Source organism: Suricata suricatta, chromosome 7 (genome assembly GCF_006229205.1).
Source record: "Suricata suricatta isolate VVHF042 chromosome 7, meerkat_22Aug2017_6uvM2_HiC, whole genome shotgun sequence".
Classification (NCBI taxonomy): Eukaryota; Metazoa; Chordata; class Mammalia; order Carnivora; family Herpestidae; genus Suricata; species Suricata suricatta.
The window spans coordinates 142,181,791-142,205,414 of NC_043706.1; the positions used below are offsets into that span (position 1 = coordinate 142,181,791).

At 45.8% G+C, this 23,624-nt stretch overlaps 1 protein-coding gene and 1 long non-coding RNA gene across 7 annotated transcripts in view; one reads left to right on the top strand and one right to left on the bottom strand.

Moving 5' to 3' along the window:
- Nucleotides 1-23,624, bottom strand: part of PDE10A (phosphodiesterase 10A) — a 227,918-nt gene that overhangs the window by 120,577 nt on the left and 83,717 nt on the right. For 4 of the 6 annotated variants that reach the window (XM_029944400.1, XM_029944401.1, XM_029944399.1 and 1 more), the window contains one exon: nucleotides 21,398-21,487. The exons of the other annotated variants lie outside the window; for them this stretch is intronic. In XM_029944400.1, the coding sequence (XP_029800260.1) occupies nucleotides 21,398-21,487 (90 nt within the window). The remainder of the gene's footprint in view (nucleotides 1-21,397; nucleotides 21,488-23,624) is intronic. 6 annotated transcript variants of the gene reach the window in all.
- Nucleotides 13,734-14,872, top strand: LOC115296013. The gene is made up of 2 exons (XR_003910684.1): nucleotides 13,734-14,351; nucleotides 14,574-14,872. It is a non-coding gene; the product is annotated as an uncharacterized LOC115296013 (long non-coding RNA).

Sequence of the window (23,624 nt, forward strand, 5' to 3'; positions counted from 1 at the left end):
GGTCCACTGATAACATGGATATTTTAAAACAAATATAGCGCAGTTCTGTAAATATGTTTTCTGCTATGATTATATTAATATTTTTTGTTCTCTAGTTACTCTGTTGTCAGACTGCCATACGTACAGTAACACTCAAAACACGTGTAGGCCACTGTTGATGGTGTTAGTAAGGTTTCTTCTGGTCAACAGCAGGCCATTAGGGCTTGTGTTTCGCAGACGTTCGAACGCACTGGGGGGCAGGTCAGCAGCCCTAAGCCCCGCGTTGTCCAGGGCTCAGCCGCTCTTCCACGTCTCGGAGCTGGCTCCGTCCGGCCTCCTCCAGCCACTTCCGGCTTCTGCAAGGGCTGTGGGCTGTCTACCATCAGCTGTCCTCCTACCACAAAGCACTCCGAACGATCCAATCCCCAAGTACTTACCAAGCATGTAACACCGCCAGACACTGAATGAAGGTCTCAGTTGGCGCAATCAGTCTGAAAGGAAGGCGTTACAGCTAAGGCTTGGTGACACCCAGGGGCACAATGTCCCCTCCCAGTGGGGGGTGGGAGCCGGCTGGCAGTCCTGGGGGACGCAGCCTGAAACCTGCCGACCTTAAGCCTGCTCCACTGAGGGGCTCCTGCGAATGTGTGGGTCAATTTCCCTACTTCTTCAGCCAATTTTACAAGGTAAAACTAAAAACACTCCAAAAATGCATAAAGGAAATGTAACAAGATGTTACTGGGAAAGTACATTTCTACCAGTAAACTAATGCACTGCTACTTACAATAAAAGCTTCAGAAAGCTCTTCCATTCCTACCAAAAAATAAACAAATTCCTTTGCTTAGGATTAAGTCCTCACCATTTGGTTCTGGCCCCCTTTTCCATCTAGAAGACACAGCACACAGGACTCCATTCCCACCCCAGTAAGAAGGGTCTTTCCAGAGCCCCAAGTATGATTTGCGAACCCTTAACTCAAAATCTTCATGCCTTCAAACCACAATTGCTGAATGTCCCCGTTGGGTGCCTGGCACTATTCTAGGTCCTCAATACGTGTCAGAACAAAAGGAAAAGGTGGCAGTCCCTGTCCTCATGAAGCTTAATTTCCAAGGTAAGAGGGAGTCCACAGACCTGATGAAACACTAAATTACACAGCGAGTTCCAAGTGGAGTGCCTTCCAGTGGGAACAGAGTGAAGCAGGTTAGGAAGCATCGGAGAGCATGGGGCAGGGGCGGGCGGCACCTGCCCCCGGGAAGAGCATCCCAGGCGGAGGCGTCAGCCTGAGCAGAGCCCTCGAGACACGAGTGTCCCTGTGGTTTCTTGCCACAGTTGATTCCTCCTTCTTTCAAGAATTTGCTCCATTTGTATTTCACCCATGAGGCCCTCTCAAAGGCAACAGGCCCGCCATACTCTTTACTCAAGAGTTTTTATACACTCGTCTCCTGCTGGGAGGGCAGAGTGCTACAGAAAAAGAAGGCAGGCTTGGAGGCCAAAGAGATCTATTTTCAAATCTCAGCCTCACTGACAAACCAGACGTGGGCTCCCGTACCTTTCCAAACTTGGTAATAGCTCACTCGCAAAAGGAGGTCACGTCAGGTGGTGTTAGGACTACACGGGTAACACATAAAGTTCTTGTGCAGAGTGACCTGTCAGGAAACTGTAGTTCTGTTTGTCCCCATTCAATGTGGCATCAATTACACTGTGGCTTCTGGGGACAGCTCGATACGTGGGGGGACTTCTTGACGGGACAGACGTTCCTGGAGACAAGGACGCCACCTAATGCTTCTTTTTCACTCTTGAACAGAAAGGCATTTAAAAAATGATTCTTGATAATTAAGATACAGATACAGATGCTTCTGCACACAGCGTAGTTTTCTTCCAATGTCAACAGAGCGGTAACGCAGGAGAAGGTGGGCTCTGTGGCCAGTGGTCTAAAATTCAGTGTAATTTGTAAGTACAGCAGTCACTCTATTTTGTTTCCTCTCTTCGTTTTTTAACATTAAAAACCAGGCACCAATGGAAGAACATAAGGCATGTAATCGAGAACTTAAGCACCAGGCTAACTGGTTTGTGCCAATAAACCCTGTACTTTGCAGAGTCACTAATGAGGAAACGTGACATAAACTATACATGGTGTGGTAACTGAAAGGTGTAAAGACCAAAGACTTGGGATATTCTTGGTCGGAAAAACAGGAGGAAACAATATACACCAGTTCACAAACTATACCATAAAGCAGGAAGAGCTGTTCCTTTCTCCCTGAAAGACCGGAATGATTTTCAGTACCGTGGGGAGTCATGGTTTCTGGCATGTGCCACTGCGGTCTACTTTCGTACTTAATTCCATATGAACAGTGAGGGTCCAGGAAGCTGTCCCATCCTAGAAATGAAAAGATGACTTAAAACAGCAGGGTGCGAATGAAAGGGGTTTTCCGGTGCGCCAGGAAATGTAATGCCGTACAGAGCAGCCTCCTTGCCTTCTGTTGTGCAGGTATGAGGCTTCAGAACAGACATGGTGGGTAAGTGTTGTGCACATCAGCCTACAGATGATAGTTTCTCTCTTGGAGATGACAGACACTATCACAGAGATGTTGGATTTCACTTTGGCCACAGAACCAAAGCTCAAGAAAGCTACCACGACACAATGTAATTTTCTCTTCTTTTGTATATACTGTGTTATAGAACTTCTTAGTTAAACCCTAGAACTGTGTTGATTCCATGAGTGGACGGACTGCTTTCATGACTGGGAGCAAATGTAACTAACTCCAAAGTCCCCCATCAAGGGGCGCCTGGGTGGCTCAGTCGGTTAAACGGCTGGCTTTGGCTCAGGTCACGATCTCACAGTTCATGGTTTTGATCCCTGCGTCAGGCTCTGTGCTAACAGCTCGAGCCTGCTTCGGATTCTGTATCTCCCTCTCTCTCTGACCCTCCCTTGATTGTGCTGTCTCGGTCTCTCAAAAATACATAAAAAACAAACAAACAAAAAATTTTAAGTCCTCTATCAGGAACCAGAGCAAATCTATCCCAGGCAGGCTAATATGTAGAATCATTTTGTTAAGCTGATCTTAATTTCTCAATTAATTGCACATAAGCTGATGAAATATATCAACAATTCTATCATCCCGACAGGAGAAACTGGAGTTATTAGATGTAAATTCTGTTAACATTTAGAAAACTATGCACTGTCTTGGGGTTCCTGGGCGGCTTAATAGGTTAAGTATCGGACCTCGGCTCAGGTCATGATCTCACAGTTTGTGAGTTCAAGCCCTGAGTCGGGCTCTGTGCTGACAGCTCAGAGCTGGAGCCTGCTTCCAATTCTGTGTCTCCCTCTCTCTCTCTCTGCCCCTCCCCCACGCACGCTCTGCCTCTCTGCCCCTCCCCCACCCACACTCTGCCTGTCTCTCAAAATAAACATTGAAAAAATATTTATAAAAGACAATTTTATCCACTGACTTACCATGATAAATTCTATATTAATGTCTTCCAAAATTCACAGTTTCAAGTGACTATTTGGAAATGGCTAAGAAATTTTATAAATTATAAATAAAAAAATTATTAAGCTTTCCTAAAACTCTTAAAATGTTTGTGTATTTTAGGAAATATCTTTCCTATGTTGCTTCAATATTAGGGATGTGGAAAAATGAGAAATCCAAAGCTTACCTGTCTCACTTATAAAAATGGTAAAGTCTATAGCATGAAAATCTATATGGCCTGGGGGTTTTCTGAGGAGGGAAAAAACATCCCAGAATGGACTATAGGCGCTTTTCCAGACTCCCAAGATTCTCCAGGCTATCAGGGATTCTGTGAAGCCTGGCTACTCACACACTACCAGGTCGGCAGAGACCTTAACTGAAAACCGAAATCAGTAGACGATCCTGGCACTAAAGAGATTATACACAGCAAGAATTCAGAAAAAGGTTTACGTTTTACTGACTGGATCCTATTTTGAATTGCAATAGCAATAAGAAAAAACAAGAAAAAGTAGGAAATGTGCTGCCAGAGTTTCTAGTTGTTGACAAATCTCTTTGACTTCACTTTTCAAACTGTGTTTAGGTCACTCACGGGTCTGCTCCAGCCTCAGCACTACGAACCGAGTTTTCACCCCTTCGGGATTCCCCTCGGAAGCTGCTCAGAGGAAAGCTCTGCGTGTTCGCAGGGCTGATTCACGCTCCCGCAGAACATCGACGGGGAAAGTTGGCAATTCTGCCTTTCTTTTTTAGTTTCTAAGTACAAGAGAAACTGCAAGACTTTTAAAGAGTCTCATTTTAGTAAAGAAAACAACAACAACAACAAAAAAAAACCCAAAAAAACAAAAAAAAACTTTATTAAAAAAGCCCTTGACATCTGAAGAAAGGTGCGGACTGTGAGTGGGTCTCGTGTGGCCTCTGAGCAGCGGAGCGGGCGGCACTGGAGACGCGCTCAGGGGGCTGGCCGCTCAGGAGGTGGGGAAGTGGTCTTGGGGGGAAGTGGTCTTGGGGGGAAGAGGGTAGCGGGCCCGCGCCAGCGACGGCGGCCTGGGGCGCCGCACGTCCTCCAGAGAAGGCCTTCTCCCTAGGTTATACCCGGGTACACCGGACATGACCATGTCATTAGTACTGACACCACGCAGAGAATAAGAGAAGCCAGGTGAACACTCAGTGTAGCTCAGACACTGACAACAAACAGGTGAACTGAAAAAAGAGCTTAATCACCGACCATTTTCTGCATCCTGGCTCTTTCTTGTTAGGACAGTCCTCACTTCTTCAACATTTCCAGTGTCCATTAAGAATTTACGACTTGTAGACAACTTGCTATTAAAAGACTTTTTAGTTTAAAAGGCAGCAGTTTATAGCAATGAATCATTGAATGCGTCCTTTCCCTTTGTCGGAAGTTTGATCTGGGCAACGCTGCCCACAGTCGGAAAATAACATGCCACTTCTGCTCACGAAGGATTAACTGCTACAGAAACTGTCTTCCAGGCATAAACAAGTAGAAAACCAGACGAAATACATGAAACAAAAGCTTTTAGACACTGGTCACCGGGCAGTTCAACACTGTCATCCCAGAAATAAAACATCTGAACAGAACTTCCAAAACTCATTGGGAATAAACACTCACAGCAATTAGTAATTTAATAGGATTCCATTACCCTTACAAAGGGCAACTATGAGAAACCAGGGGTGCCACCATCTGACGGTGACAGATTAAATCCTGCCCTTCCCCCATGATGGGGAGCAAGGTGAGAATATTTACTCTCTCCATGCCTGTGCAACATTAACCTGGAGGTTCCAGCCAGCGAAATCAGACATGAAAGTGTGTGTGTGTGTGTGTGTGTGTGTGTGTGTGTGTGTGTCTGCCTGTCTGTCTAGATAGTTAGACACACACATAAAAAGTTATATAAAATTTGTATTACATGTAAATACCATACATGTGTTATACATTGAACTGGAAAGAAAAATCAATACTCTCTGTTCACAGAAGACATGATCCTCAGGTAGAAAGTCCTAAGGAATCTTACAAAAAACCCACTGGAATGAATCAGTGAATTCAGTGAGGTCGTAAGATGCGAGATCAGAACAGGTCAAGTACCAAAGAGAGACATGCCCTGTCAGGATAATGCCAATGGCCCAGAAGGGCCACGTCACTTCTGAAAACTACAGAAGTTGTAGACGCTACGGGACGTTCCGAGAATCTCTGACACAATCAGTAACCAAAGCCGGGGGTCCTGTTCTCCACACCCCTGGCGCCATTTCTCTCGTGTCCACCTGGTTAGAGCCAAGCTGACAGGTGTGAGGTCACATCTCGCTGTAGTTTCTATGAGTGATATTCATGTTCTGTAATTTATATATGATTTTATTTCTCAATTATGCCTCATAAAGCTGAAACAAAATCAGAATAGTGCAACGGTACCAACATAATGACTAACATGCAGTTTAATGAGCCCAAACAAAAAATCCAGCAATAGACAGATCCATACATGCGGTTTTTCTACAGAGATACCAAGTTAGTCCCTGGAGAAGGATCATCTTTTCAACAAATGTTTCTAGAAGAAACAGATATTCGTATGGAAAATAACAAAAACAAAATTTGACCCTTACCTTACATCACATATAAAATTTTACTTTAAATGAATCACTGACCTATACACAAGAGTAGAAACTAGATAATGTAAGAGAAAATATTAAGTTAAGCATATTTCTTGGATTGGAATTAAAAAACTATAAAGGAAAAAATGATAAGACAGACTTTAGTAAAATTAAACATACTGGCTCTTCAAAAAGACACTGTTAAGAAAATAAAAAGAAATACCACAAAATGAGAGATATGGAGGATTATATATCTAACAAAAACTTGTACCCAAAATATATAAAGTAATCTCACAACTCAATATTAAGATAATGAACATCCCCAATTTAAAAATGGGCAAAGTATCGGGGACCTGGGTGGCTCAATTAGGTAGTCTAACTCTTGACTTTGGATCAGTTCATGATCCCACTGTTCACGAGATCGAGTCCTGTGTCAGACTCTTCATGGACAGCACGGAGCCTGCTTGAGATTCTCTCTCTTCCTCTCTCTGTCCCTGCCCCAGACTCTCTCTCTCTCTCTCTCTTTTCGCTTCACAAAAAAGATCCAGAAATGGCAAACAAATTCATTTAAAAAATGGTCAATGTCTTCAGATATTTGGGAAATGCAACCAGTAACTACAATGAGACGCCACCCACACCGTTAGAATATAAAGGAATATGCTGAACTCTGCTGAAAGTGTGCCACATCCAATAACAAAACATTCCTGAGCCCAGGAAATGAACAAAGCACCGCGGAGGTGACGTGAGAAGCGCTGTGCTGAGTGAGAGAGCAGACACAACCCTACACGCTGGGCGGCTGCATTTACACGGGATTGAAGAGGCTGCACAAAAGGCAGGTCAGAGGCTGACAGGGCCTAGAGGTGGGTGAGAGAGGGGAGATCAGCTGCAAAAGGGCACTTGGGAACATTCTAGAACGGCAGAAATGTTGATGTGGTGGTGGTTACATGACCGCATGCATTTGTGAAGATCAATGGACTAGATACTTATCGTTGGTCAGATTTATTGTACATAAAATATGCCTAAGAAGCTGATTAAACAAAGGGCTTTGTCTTGGCTTTACTCGGTATGAAGAAGCACCAGCATTTCCTGGTTCCACGGTTGGCTGGTGTTTCCTTTCAAGACACCGTCCTGGGTAGAATGCCCTCTGGGCTCGGCATGTCGGGCCAGCCAGGGGCACTGGGGACAGGGAGGGTTAACATTCCTGCCGCCCCTCTGTGCTTCCCCCATCTGGTGGGACCTCATCCCTCCGTATTTACTAAGAACCTTACACCCGACCAACCTCACTCCTCCCTCAAACTGCCTGTAGGGCTTTGATGTCCACAGGGAAGGACACGCGGGCGGAAGACAAGCCCACCGAAGGGATGTCACAGGGAAGGTAAAGCGGCTCTGGCAACAGGCTATCAGAGGTTCAGGGAGGGGTTCAGGCAAGACGCGGGGCCGCCAGCAGCAGCCAGAGCCAGGCCTCGTACAAAGGGGAGAGCTCTGTCCCCGTCCTGGGTGAACTAACAGGCTCTGAGTCACGGCGGCTCCTCGAAGTCCCAGCAGTGGCTTCAACAGACTCCAGGAGACAGTGTGGAAAGGCCAAAGCCTACCCCCACCATCACTACCACAACGTTCTCTAAATCCCCGTGTGCCCAATTCTCGGATCAATAAAGGAGTTGGAAGAAGCTGCCCGAGACGGGACTCACACTTGGAAAACAGTTTGGCAGCTTCTGGAATCCTAGTCCTGGTATTTATCTAAGCCCAAGTATGCAAAACACCGAGTGTCCAAGAGACACCAGGTTAGTGCAAGGAATAAAAAACAAGATTTTAAAGCACAAGTAACTGAGACCTTTAATGGCTAAGACTAGGTGTTTTCCACTACCAGTGAGAAATGTAATCCTTGAGCAGGAGGAGATCAGATAAATAAAATGATAGATTCTGTTGCTTATCCAAGCCAATCTTATCGCTGCACTTAGAGAAGGAAGGCTAAAGAGTCATCATGAAATCCATTATTCTTTAACATCCCTTAATTATAATCGACTATAAAAGTGAATTAAACATTTATTTGCAGAAAAGTCTGTTGAATTAAAAAACATTGTGACTGTGGATTTGTGGAAATTGGTGAAAGAACTGATAACAGAATAATTCCAGAACTGTACAACGTAGAGATGGGTAGAAGTAGAATAGCCCAAGAAGAAATATATTTTAGAATAGTACTTTCGACAATTTGAGAAAACAACCGCTGAATAGAGGTAAGTCATATTCTTAAATCAGAATGCGTTAAAGACCAATATTATGACATATTCCTATTAATACTATAGGAAATTAACCAGAAGAGCTGTAGTATTAAGAATCTGGATTTTAAAAATAAACGAAACCACTTTTTAATCTGAGATAAATGATGATACATCCTTCATCTCTACTAAGAGCCTGGGCCGATGCCCCGAGGCCTCTAAGCACACTGGCTGGGCGCCGGGATGCAGGTGCAGCCGGGCTATGGTTCTTTGGGGCTTCGAGTCCGGCACCGCCATTCGCTTGTTACCAGAGGATCTGTGGCATTTGGTGCCGACTGCTGTGATCTACATTTTGGAGCTCTCAGTAGTTTCCAAAACTTTCTAACAGGGCAAGGTTCTTTTTTCAAATGAACTCTCATATGGAATAAGCCAAGAGATTAAATAGATTAAAAAAGAAACAGCAGAGCCTGTAACTGGCTTAGTATCTGTCAGAACCAACCTCCTGAAAGATCTCCCTCCTGTCCTGGAAGTTAAGAAGGACGCTGTCAAATGTCCCCAAGCCTGATCAGATACACCACTGACAAGGGACTGAGTTCAGAACTGCGCCGACTGGAAGACAGACAGGAGTAAGCTTCCCTGCTTTTCGGGGAGGATCAAAGCAAGACACACGGACCGACAGCCACCAGGTTCCTGCCACCCGGGCTTCCTGGAGCCAAGCAAGCCGCTCCGCCAGTTGTGTGGAGGAGGAGATTCTGGGGCCCGGAAGTCCTTCTTGGTCCCTGTGCCCAGAGTGGGTCCCTTCAACCCTTCCAGGAACTTTTCAGTCGCCCAATATATTTCTCTTTGTTTAAACTAACTTAGGTTGGCTTCTGTTACCTATAACCAAATCTCAACAGAAGTATTTTACTAATAAAATAGAAATCATTACCTATCTCATTATAAAGTCAACGAAGGAGAACAAAGCAGCTGCTCGGATGCACATGGAACTCGGAGGCACGTCTGCAGCGCTGCGTCAGTCTCAGAACCACATTCGCTTCTGGGTATTTTTTTCACAGACCCACACGGGCTCCCACAGATAACAAGACACAAAAGAGAAAACACTGTTTTGGAAAGTTTGTTGTTTGTTTTATAGACTTCCTTTTGAGTTCAAAGTCTCCTGATTACAATGACTCAGAAACTTGAGAGATAATTTACAAAATTTTCTTTCCAAGTTGAATCCCTAAACATACAGCCGATACAAATACAAATTTCTTCTAACAAGAAACATGCAAACATGTAACAAACCAACTCTTGCACATGTTCTTGCAATTGAATATGTACTGAATTAACTTGTTTGAACAAAATTAAGGCGGAGCCAAAACTCTACCACTCTGACACAGTTATAAGAAGTTCAAACACATAGATAGATTACTGTAAGTTTTATCTGAGTTCTGCATAAACATGAGTAGAAACAGTAGAAACAGCAGCACGATACTGATCTCTGGGTCGTCTCCAAGATTAAAACTCGGTACCTTTAAATATCCCTGTTATTTTAATATAGTTTTAAATAGTTAAGACGAATTTAAATCAAACATTCCTGGAAGCCCGGAGGCACTTCTGGAGAAGGAGGGAACTAGGAACCGCCTGAAACCCACCACTTCCGGGATTCCACTCTGTCACTTTCCTTTTGTTTTATGCCACGATTAAAAAGAGAAAAGAACACTGCTAATCACAGGTCTGTGAATGATTTATAAGATGAACTATATTCAAATAAAGTAAGCACAGGGGGTTCAGGTGTGAGGCCCTTGGCCTAGATAACCTTGCGTTAAATCCAAGTACACAGCGAGATTTACATAAATTCGGGATGCATAAATTTCAACTCCCCAAATATTTCCCTTGGGTTGAAATTTTAGCATTTTATCTCTCTCATTTATTAGTGCATAAACACCTAAATGTTCTGTATTTTAGTTCTAAAATAACATTTATAGAGGGGCGCATGGGTGGCTCAGTCGGTTAAGTGTCTGACTTTAGCTCAGTTCATGATCTCGAGGTTCTTGAGTTCAAGCCCTGCATCGGGCTCTGTGTCGATGGCTCAGAGCCTGGAGACTGCTTTGGATTCTTGTCTCTCTCTCTCTCTCTTTTTGTTCCTCCCTGACTTGCACTCTCTCTCTCAAGAATAAATATTTAAAAAAAATTAAAATAACATCCATTGGAGTCCCCTCTTATGTGGAGATAGCATCTGCTGAGCAGTCTCCACCGCCCCCCGCCCTCACCCCCGCCCGCTCAGTGAGGGAAGCCCGAGACAGTGAGCCACAAGCAGAAAGTGCCACTGGCCCCTGCCCCACACTTCTCTGTCCTACGCTGGCTTTTGTTTTTTCCATGTTACTTATTAATGTGCCATGTGCCAATTTATTATTTTGTTGTCTGCCTTCCCTCCATCCCCACCCACAGTGAAAATTCAAGAAGGGCGAAGATGTTTCTTGTAGAATTCTTTTAAGTTCAGTGCCTAGAACTGGGTCTGATGCACAGTTGAGGAGTCAGTAAATATCTGTTAAATGAAAGGCTATACATAACTACTTGATCATATTTATCCAGGGGTATAAATAGGGCAAGTAAATTTATTGATAATTATGAATATTTATTCAATGTCTACTATGTTCTCAGCCTGAAATATCAAAAGAAATGTTATTTTCCAGCAATGAACTGAATTGCACCAATTTAGTAATTTCATATCTACCACAGCACCAAAAGTACAGGATAAATGAAATCAGTAACATACAGCAGACAGAAGGCACTCTTACAGTGAACAGAAAATTTAAACAACCCTCCGATACAGGTCAAAGAATCTATCCACATGCGGCATTATGGACGCTTCTAAACCACTAGAAAACATTTTTATAAAATGCTGATAAATAATGACTTAAAATCAGCAGACAACTCAAGTCAACATTTAAAAATATAAAACCACATAACCATTTCAGAAGATTCATTGCTGCCAGGATCTTAATATACAAATAACTTGGAGGTTTAGTACAAAATGGCACCTAATATTATGATAATCCTCTTAGCACCAACTTAGAAAACATATTGTTCACTATTGTTATAGCAGGAAAAAAAATGACAAGGGGGCTTGATAGGTGGTTTTTATTTTAATATGGTGAAAGAATAAAATATTAGATCCTGATATTTGTACACAAATAAATCTAATACATATAAAAGAACACTTACTAGGATTTTATAAGGAAATGAAAGGACTCTATTTCCTCTTAGATGATTATTCTTTTTCATCCCACTGCTACCGTGGGTGAATGAAAATGGTGAGCTACATCACCATTTCCCTTAAACCTTCCGATCAATTTCAGTCATTAAATCTTTAGGCAAATAAGGAGAGAATATAGATGAGTGGACCCAGCTATCCTATCAACAAAAGAAAAATATTTCATCTTTGCAAATTTATTTGGAATGAAAATTTACGCAGTTTTAGTCCGTCTTACTTGACGTGAGCGTGATCTAAGCTTCTCGAAGTGAGGCCTGGCCCTCCCTGGGCCATCGCCCCATCTCCCGGGAATGGTGGACGCTTCACAAACGACTACAGAACGGGACAATCACGTGATGGCCTGCGTTGGTTTGGGGGACCAAGGGGCAAGAAACGCAGGGTTACTAGGCTATGGAAGCAGAGCGTCTCCGAACACAGACCTTCCTCACGGCGGCGAGAGCAGCGGGGAACGCAGGGGCCTTGCCGACCAGGCCAGGACGCACCCCGTACACAGGTTTCCGGAAAGAAACCGGAAATGGTGCCGCCGCTCCTGCCCCCCCCGCCCCCCCCCCCCCCCCCCCCCCCCCCCCCCCCCCCCCCCCCCCCCCCCGCCGCTGTTGCACGTGCTGTCCTCGCAGACGTACTTTTACCATTTCTGGCTTTTCTTTCTCGTTTCTAATACGTTGGGTAAAAATTTTCAAAAATTGTATAAACTACTTTTACTTCTATGATCCTTGCAAAAATAATTCTATTCCCTTACAGATCTGTCATAATAATGCAAAGACATTCAGTGACCCGAATGGTCACAGCACAAAAGTCCGTGTATATAAATTATTTCTAAAAGTAAGAAAAACAACAACAACAAAAAAACATAACAAAGTAAAAGACAAAAGTTGATGGGATAAATTACATTTCTATAGTCTAGTAAGTTCAACATCTGTTTGGAATAATTCAAACCACCTCCCCGAGGTAGAGCTAGGATTGTGGTGAGTACATTATAAACATCTGAAGAATCAAATAAGAACATTCGAAGAATTTCAGTCAAGTTCAAAAATATAAACTTTTATTATTTCATTTTTAATATATAAATATGTAAAAAACAGAAAATCTAGAAAATACAAATAAATGGAGACAAAATTTAAATTGTTAAGTACAATACAAAAATCAGTTACACATCATAAAAATTTTAAGTGTCGCTTATATTTTTTCTATGCTTCAATATCAAGTAAATATAATTCAGTTTATAAAATAGTGTCATTCCATATTAAATTATATTTAATTTGCTTTTAAAAACTAAGAATATCAACATCCTTCTTTGTAAGTAAATACAGGCACAACATAAGCATTTTACAATTATGCTACACTGCGTATATGCACTCCATTGGCCAAATTATACTAATCTCAGTCTCACACAGACACACTTATCCACATGCGTTTGCACTTGTGCACGAGCTCCCAGTTTCATACACAATGCAAACAAAACAAAACAAACCTTGCCTGCACAAGTGTGTGTGTATTTTTCATGCTGATAAATTTAAGTCTTAAATCTTCTGTTTCAGTTGACATGATTGTTGCTTTTGTAAATGTTTAAAAAGCACAGCTTTTTCTCAATAGGATGTTTGATTTAAATTGATAATATCTTAATACCTAGCTAGAAATTTTCCATTAGAACTTTTTTAACCCACAGAGGGTAAAATTTTAGGGCTAAATGTTACCTCAGAGAGGGTGTAGTCCAAGGTCATGGCACCAGAGCCTTACAGCCTCCTGGAAGGCCCGCGACCCCGGTGCCCCACCCCCTTGCAGGACGCTCCCCACGCTCAGCCTGTCTGTCCTTGCTAAAATGAACCTGCGGGAGACAATGGCTGTCTCGCTAGAAGTTGGTTGAGTTCAAAAGTCGGTACAGAGAAAATCTTAACTCATGAGTCCCAAAAACTTTCTTCTACGGTTATTCCGAAGGCAGCATCATTCGCATGATATAGACAGGACCCATAAAATGATACCAAAATACACAGTAGAAACAGGCGTGGTCTCGCTGCTCCCGTTTTCCAGTGCCACACGCCTCCCTTGTGGACAAGGGGGACCAGCGCTAGTGGACTCTCTGCGCCGCCTCCTTCCCCCCTTCCTGTTCTCAGACAAGCACAGCCATGTCATAAAAGTCCTTTGGGTTTTTCCTCACCACCGTGAGGAACTGTGCACGTCACACTGCAGCTGACTTCTGTCACTTCGAATCTCAGGGACACTCTCTGGACAAGACGCCTGGCACTCTTCACTCTGGGACCAACGCCCCCAAAGGAACTACACCACCGTTGACTCACTGCCCCGCGGACAGTCCGTCGGGTTGGTTTCAGAATTCTGCACCCGCAGCACGTGACATTTTGGCATATGCGTCCTCGTTCTACTCTAGCAATGCTGCACGTTCCTTCAAAGCGACAGTCACTGCACTTGGGGTCTCTGTCGTGCAAACTCAGCCTCCGTTCTGGGTTTTTCTAACCAGCGGTCATCAGTTCAGCAGGCAGGGAGGTACTAGCAACCTTGGCCGTGACCCAGAACGCATGCTACCGCTGAACACCGCGTGGTGCCGGTGGAGTGGGTTCCGGCTGAGACCGCCTGCCAGCGCCCCCGCCTCGCAAGCGTCTCTCCGCTCCCCGACCTGGCACTCGCTCCCCGCGGGCCTAACACGCCGTCCTGTCTCCACCCGCCCGGGCTGGGCAGGACGCTGGCGGGGGGACCCCATCCTGCGCCTGCGGCTCCCGCCGTCCGGGCAGGCTGCCCCTCCGCCTGGACAGCCGGACTTCCTGCGCTGCCACGCCCCGTGCCCTTGAGCTGAGAAGGCGCAGACCCGCGGCGAGAGGGCCAGGGAGGCAGGTGGGAAACGACAGCAAAGCCTGCCGGTCCCCTCCCCTCACGGGTGCTGCAGGGTAGAGGAGAGAACGCAGTTTTGTAAACTGATGTTCCCGCGGCCCTTACACGCCGGAGCCGTTAGACTTCTACTATTCGGGTGGGCCTGGAAGACACGCACCACGGGCGCGGGGACCCCTAGCCTGAGCCACCTTCCGCACGTGTCCCCAGGACCTTCTGCACTTACAGGGTGTCAGCCCGTCTCCTGCCAGGCCTGTCCAGACCCCGGCCCCGACGCGAATCGCTGCGTGTTAACCCAGCTGACGTGGAGCAGGGATGCCCCGCTCCCCCGTGTGAGGCCACCGCACTGCCCAGTGGGGGATGTTGGTCTCCCAAACCCTATGATGCAAGCAAAACCCAACAAAAATAGCACACGTTGTTCAGGGAACAACATTGCTGGGGGAAACTGTCACCCTTGAGAAAGCTCTGCATGTGACACACACGGGAAAGAAAAAAATGATGCTCACAAGAATAAAATCATAGCTGAATGGGGGACTCAGCTGCCTTTTTTTTATCCTTCCTACTTCGCAAATTAAACATTTAACAACATACTTCTTGAGAGCTAACAAGTTTTTCTCCGGGTGTCTTCTAAGGTCATAAAAATACTTAAAAAATGTTTTGAGTTCGGTTGACACACGATGGTACATTAGTTTCAGGTGTGTGGACACAGTGACAACTTTAGACACCCTGCTGTGCTCGCCACAGCGGGAGCTGCCAGAGCCACCACACAGCACGACTGCGGTGCCCTTGACTAGGTTCCCTGGCTGTGTCTCACCCGCGTGTCCCTGGAAGCCGGGACCTCCCTCTCCCCTTTCCCCATTTGCTCACCTTCACATTCCCTCCCCTACAGCCACCAGCAGTTCGTTCTTTGTGTTTATAGATCTGATTCCACTATTTGTTTATTCATGTTTTTAGATCCCACATATGAATCATATGGTATTTGTCTTTTCTAGTCTGACTTATTTCATTAGCATAAAACTCTCTAAGTCCATCTACAGGGCACCTGGGAGGCTCAGTCGGTTAAGCGTCTGACTTCAGCTCAGGTTGGCGTCTCAGGGTTCGTGAGTTCGAGCCCTGCTGTCAGTAGAGTCTGCCTCGGATCCTCTGTCCCCCTCTCTCTTTACTCCTCCCCCACTTGCACACTCTCTTTGTTTCAAAAATAAACAAACATTTTAAATGAACACCTTCTAGGTCCATCTATATTGTCATAAGTGGTACAATCCCATCCTTTTTAAGGGCTGCTAAATATTCCACTGTGTGTGTGTGTGTGTGTGTGTGTGTGTGTGTGTGTGTGTGGTGTGTGTGTGTGTGTGATCTTCCTTATCCACCCATGTATCGTGGACACTCAGGTGGCTTCCGCAGCCTGGCTACTGTCTACATTGCTGCAGTGAACCCAGTGGTGCATTTTTATCTATTCAAATCAGTGTTTTCATTTTCTTTGGGTAAATATGCGGGAAACGATCAACTAAATGCAAAGGCAGCCTCCTGGATGGGACAAGATATTTGAAAATGACATATCCAATAGGGGTTAATACCCAAAATATATAAAGAATTTCTATAACCCAATGTCCCCAAAACAAATAATCCAACTACAAAATGGGCAGAGGACCTGAATAGACGTTCATTTAGAAAAGACATCCAGACGGCCAACACACAAACGCAGAGATGCTCAATAGGACTAATTACCAGGAAAATGCGAACCACAGCAAGGTACCACCTTACATTTGCCAGAATGTCTACAGTCACAAAGCCAGGAAATAGTAAGTGCTGGAGACGCTGTGGAGAACAAGGAGCCTTTGAACACTGTCAACGGGAATGGTGAACTGGCCCAGTCACCATGGAAAAAAAGATGGACGCTCCTCAAAAAACTAAACATAGCAACACCATCTGATCCATATTTAGGATGTATCTGGTCCCTGGGCTCCTGGCGGCTCTGTGGGCTGAGGACGCAGCTCCTGACTCGGGCTCTGGTCATGATCTCACGGTCATGGGATTGAGCCCTGCGCTGGGCTCCATGCTGAAGTGTGGAGCCTGCTTGGGATTCTCTCCCCCCGACTCTCTGCCCCTCCACCGCTCATGCCCTCTCTCAAAATAAGTGAACATTAAAAATAAAATTTGGTCCCTTTACTGCTTTGAAAATCTTACACAGAACTGTCTTGTCAACAAATTCTGGGCTCTTTACAAAACGTCATCTAAGATGAAACAATTCTTTCTTTAGCTTAAATGAACTACTTCAGAAAAGAATATACACACAAACATTTTTTAAGAAACTACTTGAATAACCGAATCAAAGACTATATATCAAAAAAAAAAAAAAAAAAGAAAACTCCTCCAAAGACTTGGTGTGAATAATGGCCAGAAAGTGGGGGGAGGTTCTCAAATTGTAAAGTAGCGTTGTAAAAAGTCATTAGCAGAGCGCCTGCGTGGCTCAACTCTCTGAGTGTCAGGTCATGATCCCAGGGTTGTGGGACTGAGCCCCGCATCAAGCTCCGTGCTGAGCATCGAGCCCGTTTGGGATTCGTTCTCCCTTTCTCTGTCTCCCCCACTCATGAGCTCTTTCTTTCTCAAATAAAATTTTTTAAAAATTAAATAACTGAGTTACTGATATTAAACCAACCTGATATTCCCACTCAGTCATACTGTATCATCTTTTTTATATGTTACTGAATTCGGTTTCCTAATTTGTTTAAAGGCTATTCATGGATATTCATGAGGGACACCCAGCTACGGTTTTCTTGTGATGTCTTAGTCTGGCTTTCATGAACTAACACAGGACTCCCTGAACAAGTTGGGGAGCTTTCCTCCTGCTCTATTTTCTGACAGTTTGTAAGGGACCAGCATTACCCCACTTCAAAGATCGGATACCGTTTCCCAGGAGAGTCATCAGGGAACAAGTTTTCCTCGTGTGAAGACGTTTAATTATTAGAAGCCTGCCCAGACTGTTTGCCGTTGAGTCGGTTTTGGCGATCTGCATCTTTCCAGGAATCTGCTTCATTCGGGTCATCTGAATTCTGGCATAAGGGGTGAGGGCCACCGGGGTGGCTCAGTCGGCTAAGTGTCCAACTTCAGCTCAGGTCATGATCTCACAGTTCACAGGTTCGAGCCCTGACTCGGCTCTGTGCTAACGGCGTGGAGTCTGCTTGGCATTCTCTTTCCCTCTTTCCCTCTCTGCCCCTCCATGACTCACACTTTCTCTCTCTCTCTGTCAAGATAACCAACTTTTATACATTAGTTAGTAATTCCTCCTGGCGTCGGGCTCCTCAGCGCCCCCTACATCGATGGCTCTGTCCTCCAGAAGTGGGGAACACTCCTAAAACTCACACCGTTTTCAGTTTGCTGGAGTTCGAGGCTGCGCCCGGGTGTTTCCCGAGGCTTGTCCAGCAGGGGTGGTGAGGATTTCTCCACCCCGGGGCTGCTGCATCCAGGCCGAGCCTCCCCCGCTCCCTACCCCCCGAAATGCCACAGGGTGGGGTCGGGGGCTTGCCCAGCACGCCAAACTGAGCAAACCCACGAACGACAGCTGTCGGCACCTCTGCAACGACCAGACGGGGTGGGGAGGTGGCGGGGGGTGGGGGTGTCAGTGCGAGCAGCCCCCAGGCCATCACATGATAAGTGCCCACAAGTGTCTACCTGAAGGTCACAGTTTTCAAATCCTAAATGCTGCTCGCATTGTTGTGTGCCTTTAACTGGCATCCAGAGATCAAAATGGCTCTTTTTGCCCCATCGCGCACTTCGTGACTGTTGTGACTATTCTGGGGAAAAGGACTGGCCACTTTGTTCCCGCAGCCACAGCTGGGACTCCAACTCTGCATTCAGACTCATCGTTTTTACCCCGTAGCAGCCGTCATCGGTGTGGTTCCAAGACTTCTGGGCTCCCAGAGCCTATGAAAAGGCTCACAGGTAAAGAACGATTTTCATAATAATACTAAAATTCATGTGCGGGGGCGCCTGGGGGACTCAGTCAGTTGAGTGTCTGACTTCGGCTCAGGTCATGATCTCGTGGTTTGTGAGTTCAAGCCCCGTGTCAGGTTCGCTGCTGGCAGTACACAGCCTGCCTTGTATCCTCTGCCCCTCTGCCCCTCCCCCACTCATGCTCGCTCTCTCTCTCGCTCTCTCTCTCTCACTCAAAAATAAATACTAAAAAACCCTTTAAAATGTCATTTGCCTATTTCTCATGTTCTCACAAGCGTACATTATATTTTCTGAAGCTACTTGGTACTCTCACCACTCATGGACTACCTCCTTAGTTTTCTAACATTTTCTAGGTTGTTCTGAGGTCACAGGTTTAGGATGTAAATATGTGAGTTTTCGGAGGCTGCCTCGTGTTCCCGACACGTCCACGCGCTAGTATTCGGTGTCCTTGGCAGTCTGTGCACCGTTCAGCTACATCCAACAAATAGGAACCTTGCAATCTCCGGGTTCCTTCGCACCCCCCAGAAACACAGAAGGCGTTCCCCTGAGAGGCGGACACTCCAGGTAAGAAATAAACAAGTTGCAGGGCCGCAAAGCACAGCGCAGGGAGTATGGTGACACGAGTGTGGTAACTTCCAGGGCGCTGCACGCCTCACGGTGAGCGACGTGCAGACGCGTCCAGGCACAGCCGCACACCTGTCTCATCGTAAAATAAAATCAGCTTACAGTGTATTTCCTTCACTTACTGACAGACCACGGGCTTCAAAAAGGGAATCTCAGGGGCGCCCTGGGGGCTCAGTCGGTGGAGCGTCCGACTCCGTCTCAGGTCATGATCTCGCAGTTCATGGATTTAAGCCCCACGTCGGGCTCTGCGCTGACAGCCCGGAGTCTGGAGCCTGCTTCGGATTCTGTGTGTGTGTCTCTCTCTCTGCCCCTCCCTGACTCGTGCCCTGTCTCTCTCTTTCTCTCAAAAATTAAAAAAAAAAAGTACAACATTAAAAGACAAAGAGGATGTCAGTAAACACATTTTCTGCACCTACAGCTGCACTGTTGTGTTAGTGATACTTAAGAAGATGAAACCAACCTATCAGGACACATTCTAACTCATGGGAGGCAGGGACCGACTCCAAAGAAACAGGGTGAAACTGTAAACATGAAACAAAATTAGGGTAAAGTATCACTCTCTTGGTTTTAATTCACCTTATCCTGTCTTCTGCTACGGTGCATCTTCAAGTGGTGCTGTGCTGCCCGCTAAGCTGCCAAGTTCTTCTGAGGCCAATCATTTAGTGTGTGAAAAGAAAAAGGAACTGAATATTTTAAACTCAGACATGATGGGTTTTTACAAGCCCCCAGTCGGTCTATTAGAGCTTTTCACACCAGAGATGCCCAAGCCACTGGCTTTGGGACCAGTTTACTGTTTGGCACCGCCTGGAGAGGCACGGGGGACCACTGCGGAAGTCACAGGGTGGCGGGTGGCAGGCCCTGACAAATGGGGGTCACAGGGGACGTCAAGGAACTACTCACTGCCGTGTCCCTTCTCCACGGACCCAGCAGCTCGTTGGAGCCCAAGCTGCAGACATAAAGGCTGAATTAACAGCTACAAATTAGTCGTCTGCCTTCTAACGAAGGACTCTGCAGATGTGGCCACAGTCAGGCTTTTCCTCTTCGCCTGAAGTCAGCTCATAATAACCATCGCGGAACTTTATGTGATTATCGGGCAACAGACACAAGAGGCGCTGAAATAGCAAAATGCCAAATAACGTTTCCAAGTGCCCTAGCTCACGCCGGAACCACAGCGCCGACATCGTCTTGGTGACAACGCTGGAGGCGGGCACAGACCAAGGCGGTGATGTCTCACTGGACCTGCAGTCGCTGTGTTTTTCTACACCAGACACTAGCAATAACTGAATAACTGTACCTATTTTATATAAACGGGACAAGAAGCACAGGCGGCAATGGATGAGTCTAAGTGTTGAGGAATCTCTCCCACGCTCATGGAAAAAGCGACGCCAGTTGCACTTGGGCATGACCTTGATGCAGGAGGCCACTGCGGCTCGCCTTGCCCGGTTACCGCCCATGGAAGGCGAGAGCCACCAGCAGGCGCCCGCGTGGGTCGCGTCAGAAGCGGCCTCTCCTCCCTGCCCCTTTGGCTAGCACGTTCTCTCCCTCGACAGCCCTCGTGTCGGGGTGCGTGGGGCGGTCCGGCACCAGGAGCGGAGCCCCCCGCCTTGCAGCCGGGAGGTGCCACAGGCAGACTGCTCACTCGGGGCCCCAGTCAGAGCCCAGGCCTTTGTGTTATCCGGTACACAGGACAGAGAGTGTCCTCAGGCGTGGAATATGCTTCCAGAACCTAAATAGGCTACGAGGGGCATGCTAACTGCTGGGCAGTCACGGGTCAGGACGCACCTGTCCCCTCTGCGGCAGCGGCCCAGGGCCGTGGAGCACCTACAGACTGCGCTGACCTGAGGAGGATTTCCCAGTCATGGTAGGTTTACCTCCGAAGGCAGGAGGGTGAGCGTTTAACAGAGGACTCCCCGGGGAAACCGTGCTCTGATCCGGAACATTTCCCGACCTCCGTGGTACACCTCCCAAGATGAACAGAACCCTGCTTGCATGGGCTTGGAAGAGCCAATCATCAAACTTTGAGGAATTCTGCAAGCTGGCTAATATAGCCTTATTTAAAATTTAATTATAGAGGCGCCTGGGTGGCTCAGTCGGGTAAGCCTCCGACTTTGGCTCAGGTCACATCTCACGTTCGTGGGTTTGAGCCCCGCGTCAGGCTCTGTGCTGACAGCTCAGAGCCTAGAGTCTGCTTCAGATTCTGGGTCTCCTTCTTTCTCTGCCCCTCCCCCTCTCAAGGTCTGTCTCTCTCTGTCTCAAAAATAAATAAAACATTAAAAAAAAAGATATGATACTAAAAAAATAAAAATAAAACTTAATTATATTAACATTAAGCAGATTATATTTAAAAGACCACAAATACTGAAACCTCATTCTGGTTATTTGCTGGTATTCTGCTATCACCTCGGCCGCTGAGATCATGTGTGGCAGTTAGCGGCATGCTAGACACGCCATGTCACACCGCGCACATCTCTCCTCACCTTCCTGTTCGGCAGCCTCACGCTGGCAGCGGCGACAGGCCATGATGAGAGTAATTAAGTGCCGCATTAATCCACGTTTGCCAGCTTTTCCTGAGGAAAAGAAACAACTCTGATTTGCAGCACTTGCCAATTTCTGCGCTACAAATAATTTCACAATGGCTGATTTCAAGCCACCAAGTGGAGTATCGATTGGATCAGAAAATTCTAGAAAATTTATCAGTTGGCTGAGCCAATACAAGCCAGGCCGGCACACCATTATTTACAATTGCCATTAATTTATATTTGTCAATAAACTGTCTTGTCAAATTTTGGCTTTTCGACACGTCCCGTGAAGGTTTGCTAAGTTATTAAGGTAACGTGTGGACCTACGGCCACCTCCTTAAGACGCTTCACAATCATTTAATAATGAAGAGACTGAGAAAATGGTGGTGTGGTCTGTGAAGTGCCAAATACCAGAATATTAAAATGTGGGGAAGAGCTCACTTACAGGAACAGCAAGCACTACTTTTATCTTCTTGTAACTTACATATATATGTAAGAATGGATCTGGATTAGGTAGCAAAATACTAAGTCTAGTTTTGTCATCAATAGTCTTCCAAAACAACATAAATTATCAGTATGAATAAAACCAGACTATATAATACGACCAATGTCACTTTTTTATTCTGTGAAAAGATGTTTAATGAATGAGGAGTTTTGGTTAAATAACTTATAAGATAAGGAAAGAGAATTTAATGGAATAAAATATATTGCAAAAAGATTGCCTAAGCGGGGAGTGAGGATTCTGGGAAGATGGCAGAGTAGAAAGCACTGGAACTGGCCTTCCCTATCCAGACACCAATGGCACCAGCACAAACTCTCAATATGACTATTTTGGATTCAAGCCTATTAAAAGCTTGACATTTTCACAGAAAACTAGGATGGTAAGTTACAGTTACGTTTGGTCAAGTTCAGCTCTTAGCACAGTCGCAGCCACCCCGCGTGTCCCCCGTGGCAGGGAGCCGGGCACGGCGCTGCTGGAGTGGCTTCCACAGGGCCTCTGGCAGTCAGCGTGGGCAGAGCGGGCCCTGCCTTCCAAACACCAAGGATCTCTGATCACCGGCCGCTATTTCTGATTTCAGAGGTACAAACAGCCATCATGACCACACTTCCCCAATTACGGCAAAGTTCTCTCTTCTGGCTAACGAGACTTTCTGGGAACTTCAGGGGCTGGTCTTCTTCTTGGCCACCCTTCATTTCTTATTTTCCCCTCTGGGAGGCAGGAATTAAAGCCATTAAAGACACTCAAGAGCAACTGGACGATGCATGCCCAGGGAAAGAGGCAGGCTCAGAAAAGACCTGAGAACACTACAGGCTTACATGTTAGGCTGACCCTCAGCACAAAAATAGCCTAAAAAACCAAAAGCAAAACAAACAAACAAACAAAAACCCTGGAGAAGAAGTGATTTCCAGAGTTATTGGTTACATTCAAATATCTAATTTTAAATAACAACAACAAAATCACAAGGCATGTAGGGGCCCATTCAGCCAAAAGACCTGTTGAGATCCCGCTGTAAGTCACCAAGAGGAACGCGCGGATCTCCAGCTTGTCTGGAAAGTGCGCCCCTGGTGCAGTGGGGCCCCTCAGTTGAGGATCCGGATTGAGTCGCTCTCCTGGGAGACTGAGTGTACAGTGTCATAAGGCTTGTTGGGTCCTGCTTTCCTTTGTTTTAGAGAATGTGCACATGACCTCTTGATAAAGATGGATTAGAGACTGGAGTTAGTTTTCTATGACCTTTAATTAGTTTCGGTGAGTGGGCAAATTTTCAGATTGAAACTCCCTTCCTGGTCAGGGGCACTTTACCCATAAATCATCATGTTCACCTTTAAAGAAAAATGGCCTTGTCATAAGCTTCGGTTAATATTATACTATATACATAGAATAAACCCCTGCTGATGTGTTTTGAGTGATGAATTATGTTTTTTGATCTTCTGTATTGTACCTCGTTTCTGTTTTGATTTTCTGTTTTCGCTACCGTGAAAATAATAATTTTTTCTGGAAGTTACAATGTAATCATTAGAAGAACGATGTGATCACCTGTGGGATATAAAGATCCTAAGCATCACAGTAAAGTGCAATCTTGCCACCATTCATTTTGTCTGTCTTCTTTCTTATAGATATTGCGCTGACACCAACCCCCTACTCAGGGGCCCTTAGACTCTGGTGCGTGGGCTGGTCCCCTACAAA